We start from the raw sequence: 10,000 nt of genomic DNA, 5'->3' as shown, positions 1-10,000 counted from the left end.
GTGGTGATAGTGGAAGGTTTAGTTCAGTTCCCCATTAAGAGACTAAGTTTTCTTTTTTATTCATTTTTGTTATTTCTCTCTCTCTCTCTCTCTCTCTCTCTCCTCCTTCACCATTACTACTTCCTCTCTTCCTCCTTTTCCTTCACCACTTCTCTCCCTCCTTCCCCACCACCATCACCCCTCCCATCTCTCTCTCTCTCTATCTCTCTATCTCTCTCACCTTTAGATCCCGATACAACAAGGCCGAGCTCTGCCGATATGACAACAGCAGTCACCTCTGTCTCGTGCCCAGTCAGTGTGGCTCGGGGTGTGGGAACGTCCCCCTCGCCCATGATCATCTGTAAGGGCAGAGACACATGGGGGACAGTTAGTTGTGGCAGGGGAGAGAGGAAGAGGGAAGGGAATAGTGGTTTTTGAGGGAAAGGGGGAGAGAGAAAGGGGGAGAGGGAAGGAAAGGGATAAAGAGAGGGAAAGTGACAAATAGAAAAGGATGAAAATTGTTGTTTTTTGGTGTTATGGAGGAAAGAAAGGAAGGAAAAAAAAAGGGAAGGAATATGTGGAGGGAGAGAAAAAGGGAGAAAGAGAGATAAAAATGATTACTTATGTGGTATGGAGGAAAGGAAGAAAGAAGAAAAGAAGAGAAGGAGAGGTGGACAGGGAGGAGGTTAGTTCTAGCAAGAAAGAGACAAGGAGAGGAAGAAAGAATAGAAACAAAATGATAAATAGGGATAAGGAAAATGAATGAAAGGAAGGAGATAGAGAGAAATTTAATAAACAAATGAACAGCAGGAAAAGGTGAGAAAGGATGCTGAAACAAGAAGAGGAGGAAGAAAAAGGAAGAACAAAAATCATGCAAAGAATAAATGAAAAGAAAACGAGATGAGGGAATACAGTGAATGGGGGACTAAACTATTTGTATGTATTCTTTTTATATATATAATTTGAGATAAACACAGCTCCTATCAACTTGTGTGTATGTATGTGTAAACAATAAATAAATGAATAAATAAATAAATAAATAATAAATAAAAAAACCTAATTATGAAGATACAAGTAAATATATACATTACAAAAGTGTGTGTGTATGTATGTATGTATGTGTGTGTGTGTGTGTGTACAATCAACTCTAAGCTACCATACGATTAAAAGGCGAAAACGCGAAACTGTGTGTACGTGCGTATGTATATGCATGTCTGTGCGTGTGTGCGTGTCAGTACCTGGGTCCTGGCGTTCCAGTGCCAAAGCAGAACGGTACAGTCATGTGAGCCGGATGCTACGTAACAGTCGCTGGTGATGTTACATTCACTTCGGCTCAGGGAAGTCACCACCCCATAGTGACCAAACACAATCTGCACGATCTTGGCTGTTGGCAAAAAAAAAGACACACACACAAAAATAAGGTGGTGCTGCTCAGGGCTGGAAAAAAAATTGAGAGGAAAAAGCAAAAACAAAAATGAAAAAAAAAAGAAAAAAAAAGGGAGGGAAAAAATTTGAGTCAAGGCATTGCTGGTACGGATTACAAAAATAATGTGTGGTTTGTTTGTTTATTTATTTATTTGTTTTTGTTTGTTTTGGTTGCTTTGCGTAAAATTTTTGGTAAAGGTGTTATCTATTTTTTTTCTGCTTTTGTTTTTTCGTCTCTTTGGTAGTTTTTGTTGGTAAGGGAAAAAAGAGGAGTTATTTCTTTGATTTGTGTGTGTGTGTTTGTGTGTATGTTCCTTTACCTAATATATACAATCAAGAAAACTTTAAATTGGGATAAGCTTAAGTAATGATGTGTGTGTGTGTGTGTGTGTGTGTGTGTGTTACTTCTCACCTAAGGACTAACACTTCTCAATGGTGTCAATACATTTTGCCAATTTTCAATTTTTTTCAAGAGTTTGTTACACCACACGAGAATTTCCCAGCAGCACACACATTACTGGAACACATCACTCTCATTATACACCAATTTATTTCTTACATTTTATATTTTTTTCTGTCAATCAATGAAAATAAAGAGGAAGAGGAGGAGGAGGAGGAGGAGGGATATGGAAAAATCAATAGCTACTTGTTATTATGTATGTAAGAATGTATGTTATAACAATAACAATAACAATAATAATAATAATAATAATAATAATAATAATAATAATAATAATAATAATGGTGACAAATACACACACACACACACAAAAAAAAAAGTTACATTAAAAAATAAAAAAAAAGAATTTGTATCCTATTTTCTATACATGAAAATACACATTCAGGTCGCTGCGTGGTGGTGACCTATGACATGCAGGCCACACCACCCCTCCCCAGCCTGCCTTGAGTCACATAACACAACCTAACCAAGCCAAATCAACTCTAACCTAATCAAACCCACACCAAATTTAACCAAACTTAACCTAAGCTGACCTGACCTAACCTAACTAACCCAGTGCAAATGTAACTTAACCTAACATAAACTGACCTTATCTATCATAGCTTAACCTTCCCACCTTACCTGACCTAACCAAACACAAGCTGACCTTACACTTCTTACCACGAAACTATTTCAATCACCCTAAATACTACAACAACAACCACAACACACACATACACACACACACACACACCCTGAAAACCAAGCACCACCACCACAAACAACAACAACAACAACAACAACAACAACCACAATGCCATACCCTATCACCTTACCTGTCTCTGTGTTAAAGACTCGGAAACTGTTGTCCCAGAACCCGCAGGCGATGATGAACCTGGAGTCCACGGTGGTCACGAAACAGTTACTCCTCATCCGAACCTTCTGGCTGAAATTGTCACCGAGATGCCGTTTCAGTTGACTGGTGCTGTTGTTACTGCTGGAGGTGTTTGAGGCAGCTTGCTCTGTAGAATGGGGTAGTTGTCAGTAGGAGCAGGAGGAAGTGTAGGAGGAAATGTAAGGTTCTAGAGATGGTCTGGTAGGTTCTAGTGGATGTTATTTGGGTTTTGAAGGGTGTTTTTACGGTTCTAGAGCCAGATTAATGAGGTTTCTACATTTTTAATGGGAGAAGCACTCGAGATTACTTTTCAAAGGCTCTAGTTGAAGTTATGTGAGTTTTCAAGGTGACAGGTTAACGAGATTTCTACATTCTTAACAGGAGAAACTCATGAATTATCTCTGTGGCTTTTGAAGATAGTCGTTGTGGAAAAAAAAGAGCAAAGTTCCAGAATACAGGCCAGAGATAGGTTTTAAAGAGAGTTTTTATAGTTCTAGTGACAAAGTAACAAGATTTTTACATTCTTAACAGGAGAAACACTCTTGAAAACACAGCAATTCATCTGTGGCCTTTGAAAATAGTCACATAAGATGAGAGAGAGCAAAACATTTCAAATTAGACAGATGGCATGCCCTTCTCCCCCTGCCAGGCACCAGACGATGACTTACGCAGCACAGGGTCCATGGAGAGTGGCAGCAGTGTGGAGGGTGACTGGGTGCCCTCTGCATAGCTCGGACTTTGCACATTGACTGAAAGAAAACGGAAGTATGAGACGGTGGGGGTGTCTTAGTTAGATTAATGAATTGTGGAAGGTTTGTTTTTTTGGAGAATATAAACAGTTATTGGAGTGTAGTAAATCTTGGCTGTTTTATTGATAGTAGTTAGTGGTGTTTTAATTTGAAGGAATAGGAGTTACTGGAGAAAAAGGGAAAATTACTGGGGAAAGAAAGAGGTTATTGGGAAATATCTTTCATATCTCATAATTATTTTCTTTTTTTTCTCACTTCCTTCACAAAAAAGACACAACGAGTCAATTACCAGAGTAGTTAGTGTTCCAGCGGTTGACGGCGAAGTGGTGACTGTTGGTGATGGTGACGACAGAAGGAAGGGGCAGCTGCGGGTACGTGTTGGCTGAGATGTGGCAGATCGGGGAGTTGCTTACAAACTTCATCACCATACACACGTCCTCACACACCCCAGAGAACATGAGGGGTGACTGTGTGGGGGGGAGAGAGAGGGAGAGTGAGTGTGTGTGTGTGTGTGTGTGTGTGTGTGTGTGTGTGTGTGTGTGTGTGTGTGTGTGTGTGTGTGTGTGTGTGTGTGGTGTGTGTGTGTGATGTATTTCTCTTATTCACTCTGAAGTTGTAGAATAAGTTAACTCTTCAAATACCTAAAAAAAAAGAAAATAATAGAAAAGTGTGAAATGTACTTTAATACACTTTAATACACTTTCTCAAAATACAGAATTACGAAAAAAATAAATAAACAAAATAAAAATAAAAATAAAAATAAATAAATAAATGTATACAAAAAAGAAACAAAAATATATACTATACTTTTATATATACACATAAATAAACTTTAATGAAAACCCAGAAAAAAAGATAATAAAAAAAAAATAAATAAATAGATAAAAAAAAAAAAATAAAAAAATAAAAACAAACATAAAAATAAACAAATAAAAACATTAATTCCAACACAAAACAAAACCACCTAAAAACAAACAAACAAACAAACAAACACAAACGACCTTTATTCAAATCTATAACCTTTAAAACAAGTATGACCTAACTTAACCTAACCTAGTGTGACCCAATGTGACCTCACCAGGTGCATGGCGGATGACCTTGGGGGGTGGGGGTTCCATCAACAGTTGGGACGGTGTTTGACCAAAATTCTTGATCTGGTTCTCAATCGCCTGTGAGGAAAAGATGTTTGGATTGCGTTTTAGTCTCTCTCTCTCTCTCTCTCTCTCTCTCTCTCTCTCTCTCTCTCTCTCTCTCTCTCTCTCTCTCTCTCTCTCTCTCTCTCTCTCTCTCTCTCTCTCTCTCTCTCTCTTTTTCTCCCCTATTTAATATTTTTCAGCTCATTCTTTTTATCATTCTTTCATTTTTTAATCTACCCAATTTTTCTCAATTTAATCATTCACTCTTCCTTCCTTTTATCATTCTTTTGTTTCTTAATCTACCCTGTTAATCTCCCCACTTTCACTCCCACGCTCTCTTACTCGCAACACACTCCCTTGCTCTCTCACTTTCACACCCCTTTAAAAACTCACTTCCAGCCTCTCTATCACTCACTCACTGTCTGTCACTTTCCCAGCCTCTCACACTCACTCACCTCTCTCATTACTGGGTCTTGTATGGTGTCGAGATCAACAGAGCCTTCGTAAGTGAGGTAATAGAATACATTTGTGGCCCTTACTGCTTCTGGGCCCCTCTGCTTGTACCCAAAGATTAGATCAATCCACTGGTGAAGCTGGCAGGACACGAACTCCGATTCCAGTGCCTGTTAAGAGGAGGAGTGTGAGGTACTGTTGGTAGAGGTTTAAAGAGTGGTTTTGTGTGTCTTGAGTGTTTTTAATAGGTTGTTGGGGTTCTCAAGGGTGTTTTCAAGGTTCTAGTGATAGTTACAATGGGTCATGAAAAGGTTATTGTGGTTTTCAAAGGCTTTTTCATGGTTTTCAAAAAAGACCAGTTTCTCTCTCACCATTCTGTTGATGCGCACAAACTCCTCAGGGGAGGTAGCCCAGGGGGGAAGCACCACGTCATCCACCACGCCCTCCTCCTCTGTGGCACCCAACTTGTACCGGTTCCAGTTCACAAACATCTCCGGCAGGTAGTAAAACTCTGGTATCAACTCCTGTGGGTGTGAAGGTGGTGGTGGTGATGGTGGTGGTGATAGTTCTCTCTACTACTACTACTACTACTACTACTACTACTACTACTACTACTACTACTACTACTACTACTATTCATGTTTCTATCTTCATTGTCATAAAAAATTCTTGTTACTGTACTGCCCTTCTCTCTCTCTCTCTCTCTCTCTCTCACTTCTTCCCCCTTCCTCTCCATCTCCCTCTGCCTCTCCCTCTCTCTCTCACCTTCACATCAGAAGTGTCGCGCTGACAGTTCTTCCACGCGGTCGCCACGGAGGAGAAGAGACGGTTGGGGTGGTCAAACTTGCCTCCTTGCAGTGACAGGAACATGGTGGTGAATGGCTCCTGTGGTGGGGTAAGTGGAGTGAGTGGGTGGTGAAGAGGTGGTGATGTGGTTAGATTCATTGAAGTGATGTGGTTTGATTACGTGAAGGGATTAAATAAGGTGAATCAAATTAAGTGAACTGATTGGAGGAGAAGAAGAAGAAGAAGAAGAAGAAGAAGAAGAAGAAGAAGAACGAAGGAAGAAGAAGAAGATAGAAGAAGAAGAGAAGAAGAAAGAAGAAGAAGAAGAAGAAGAAGAAGAAGAAGAAGAAGAAGAAGAAGAAGTAATAGATACAAGAAGCAAAGAAAAGCACAAATCACAGCCCAAAATTTGATAAAACAATAATAATCTGATAAAAAAAAAACCTAAACACACACACACACACACACACACACACACACACACACACACACACACACACACACACACACAGAAGAGGAGATAAAGACAAAGAATGCAGGTTAGATTCTATATAAACTCCAAAACACACACACACACACACACACACACACACACACACACACACACACACACACACACACACACACACACACACACACAAACGTACCAATCTGATGAGCCAGTTGAGAGTGAAGGCGGAGGTGGAGTAATGAGTGCCGTAGTGGAAGGGTGGAATCTGATCGTGGTCCCAGGATGAATAACGCTCCTCAAAGAAGGCGCGACGAGATGGGTTGAGCGATCCAATGGGCTGTGGGAAGGTCAGGTCAGGTCAGGTCAGGTCAGGTCAAGTTAGGTTAAGTTAAATTACGTTTGGTCAAGTTATATTATGTTATGTTAGGTTAGGTTTGGTTGGGTCAGGTCAAGTTATGTTTGGTTGTTAAATTACATTAGGTCAAGTTAGGTGAAGTTACGTTATAATTCAATGGACTGCGAGGCAATGAGGTACAGGAGGAGTTAGGTAAAGTTAGATTAAACAACAAGAATAACAATAACAACAACAACAACAATAACAATACCTACTACTAAAAAACAAAAAAAACACAATCTCTCTCTCTCTCTCTCTCTCTCTCTCTCTCACCTTGGACAGGTCTCTGTAGTTGGAGGGCTGGGAGAGATCCAGCTCTGGGGAGTCGAAGTTGGTGAGCACCCAGGGGAACACAGGGTACTGGTTGAGGTCATTGTACGTCCGTCCTGGGGGAGAGAGTGGCTGCTGACTGGCTGACTGACTGACTGACTGTATGTGTGTGACTGATCTGAAAACTTCCACTACAGCCTGTTTAAGATAATGTACAACAAATCTTTTTAAGGAAATGCGAGGTTTTCACAACAAAATCCTTGCCAAATTTCTACTGGAATCTTGAAAACACTTGAAAACCCAGATAACTTCCACTACACCCCTAATAATTTCCACTACAGCTGCTAAACTATCCCTATAATTACAAAAACCTTAATAACTTCCACTACAGCCTGCTAAACTACCCCTGAAACCACAAAAACACTAGTAACTTCCACTACAGCCTACTAGGAAAGAAAACGATAAAATATTTGAGGGGAGTCTAACATAAACACACGCGGAACTGTAAAGGTAGGTTAGGCTAGACACAAAAAGGACACCCACGCACCAGCGATAGTATTGAGAAACATCAGATATTCAAAATTAGATATCTCTCTTCTCTGCCACTTCTGAGTCATGTTGGAGGCGCGGAACAGCTGGCGCGGCGACATTAGAGAGGCGCGGCGAGTCTGTGGGATGCCATATTTGATGCCAACACCAACCCGCGGCAGGGCTTTGGCTACCCGCTTCACCGTGGCTTGGTCCGGGAACGTGAAGAAAACGGAAGCTGCGGGAGGTGGGAAAAAAAACGGTTGTAAAGTTGTGTTTTTGTTGAGGGAAAATGGGATAATTGAAATACAACTAACTAAATGAATGAATAAATAAATGAATGGTGATCGTAATAGAAGCGGGGAGAGAAAATGGGGGAGGCATTTGTGTTTTGTTGAAGGGAAATGGGATTACTGCAGGCACTTAAAGAAAATGGACACTGCGGGAGGAAGGCGGGAAAGAAAACGGGATAAGGTTGTGGTCTTTGTTGAGGGAAAACATGACGTGAGTTTGGTCTTGAGAGAATACTAATAATCATTTAACAAACAAACAAACAAACAAACAAAATCTCTCTCTCTCTCTCTCTCTCTCTCTCTCTACTTACTCCTGGAGGCGAGGAAAATCTCCAGAGCGGTGTTCTGCAGGAGGTAGCGGCGGCTGAAGATGGCCCGCACCTCACTGAAATGCCATTTACCGTGCACATGTTCACAGTATTTGACAACCTGGAGGGAGAAAGAGAGGGGAGATGAGTCTATGGGTGGATGAATGAATAAGTAGAAGGGAGGGGAGAGTACAGGTGGATGGGTGAACAGGTGAGAGAGGGAGGGGAGGGTACAGGTGGGTGGGTGAACAGGTAAATAAGTAAAGAGAAAATAACTAAGGGAATCAAAAAAAAAAGAAGGAAGGGGGACGAGTGATTAGATAAATAGATGAATAAATAGTGACTAAAATGAATGAATGAATAACTATTTTCTAATTCATCACGAGAGAAAATGAAAACGCCCTCAAAAACCGCAACAACCTTCATTACAACTGTCAGACTATCACTGGAACCATAAAAACACCCTTGGACACCCGAACAACCACCATTACAGCCCACCAAACTATCACTGGAACCACGGGAAAAAAAAAAAAAAAAAAAAAAAAAAAAAAAACACCCTTGAAAACTTCCACTACAGCCTGCTAAACTATCTCTAGAATTACAAAACCTTGATAAAACACCCTTGAGAACCCCAACAACTTCCACTGGAGGGTAACAAATTATCACTGGAATCACAGAAGCACCCTTGACAGAATCCCAGTAACTCCAATCACAGCCTGTTAAAAAGTTATCGAGATTAGACACACTTAAAGATAAGAGGTTATGCACAAACCCCGATACACTGACATTTTCACGATAACACGTAGTAGGATTTAATATTTTGCTACGATAACTGGTGAGATAGCGAGGAAGCTTATTTAGACAGTGGGCTAAAGAAATGCGGGTCTAAATATATATTACAAGCCTTTTTTTTTCTATTTCTACCTATCTCATTCCCAGGTGTGTTTTAAAAGTTGAATGCAAAACAACACAGAGGGCCAGAAATGTCTGTTGCGTCAAAGGAAACGGGGTGTATGGCAAAGAAATTTTAAATAGAGAATTATTTCCACGTATCGGATCGCCAGTTAGTTTTCAGTGGGCAATAGAAAACAAAAATAAAGACACACAGATAAGTGTATGGTTTGACAAAGAGAAGATATTGTGATAAACGTTACAGGGAAAGAATTCTGTATCACTTTCACCAAACAGTGCAATGTGACAGAGAATATATTATAATACACGTTACGGGCGGATTCTGTGTCACTTTCACCCACCACGGCTGCAGTTCTTTGTCTTTGCGGGCTCAATACTAAATGATAAACCGAACCATAGAGACGAGAGGTGCACAATGCGAAAGAAAATATATTATTGTTGCTTCGAGTTAATAATAAATCTGTACCAAATTTCGTACCACTTAAACCGAACCCATCTTTGTCTTCGCAGCTCAACAGAGACAATACGACAAAGAAGATACTGTACACTAAACATTTCAGGCAAAAAAATCTGTATTACACCACCATTTCTTTGTGTTATTGATGTGAAACAGAGGAGGGAATTGGACAAAGGGACAGAAAAAAGGCCAACCTATCGTATCCCATTTCTTTGTCCCGTCTCTGCTGCAAAGGACAGAGAAGCGTCGCCATAATTAGGAATCTATTGAGTTACTGCATTCATAAGGAGGAAGGAAATAAATTAATAGTTTATCCTTTTGGAAGAGAATTTGAAAAGAAAATGGAAAGGGAAAAGGTGGAAAATCGCTTGTAAAATGGAAATAAACAGCGGGAAAAGGGGAAATGCAGAAAACTCTTGAAGATAATGGGAAAAATAGCGGAAAAAAGAGGAAACGAGAAAAATCTCGAGGAAAAATAACAGAAATCTCAAGTAAATAAGGAAAACAGCGGAAAAAGAGGGGAAA

The 10,000-nt window shown here is 40.2% G+C and overlaps 1 protein-coding gene across 1 annotated transcript in view; it reads right to left on the bottom strand.

Annotated features, from left to right (window-relative positions):
• The window catches only part of LOC135093947 (neurobeachin-like), a gene marked incomplete at its 5' end in the record, with an annotated part of 129,824 nt that overhangs the window by 2,088 nt on the left and 117,736 nt on the right, over positions 1 to 10,000 (bottom strand). Inside the window, 14 exon segments of the mRNA XM_063993626.1 lie at positions 221 to 338; positions 1,218 to 1,363; positions 2,680 to 2,865; positions 3,407 to 3,487; positions 3,777 to 3,954; positions 4,566 to 4,598; positions 4,600 to 4,656; positions 5,079 to 5,246; positions 5,448 to 5,600; positions 5,842 to 5,961; positions 6,510 to 6,650; positions 6,981 to 7,093; positions 7,525 to 7,743; positions 8,110 to 8,227. Of these exon segments, the coding sequence (XP_063849696.1) occupies positions 221 to 338; positions 1,218 to 1,363; positions 2,680 to 2,865; positions 3,407 to 3,487; positions 3,777 to 3,954; positions 4,566 to 4,598; positions 4,600 to 4,656; positions 5,079 to 5,246; positions 5,448 to 5,600; positions 5,842 to 5,961; positions 6,510 to 6,650; positions 6,981 to 7,093; positions 7,525 to 7,743; positions 8,110 to 8,227 (1,831 nt within the window).

This window comes from Scylla paramamosain, chromosome 44 (genome assembly GCF_035594125.1).
Source record: "Scylla paramamosain isolate STU-SP2022 chromosome 44, ASM3559412v1, whole genome shotgun sequence".
NCBI lineage: Eukaryota > Metazoa > Arthropoda > Malacostraca > Decapoda > Portunidae > Scylla > Scylla paramamosain.
This window is presented reverse-complemented; position numbering and strand designations above follow the sequence as displayed.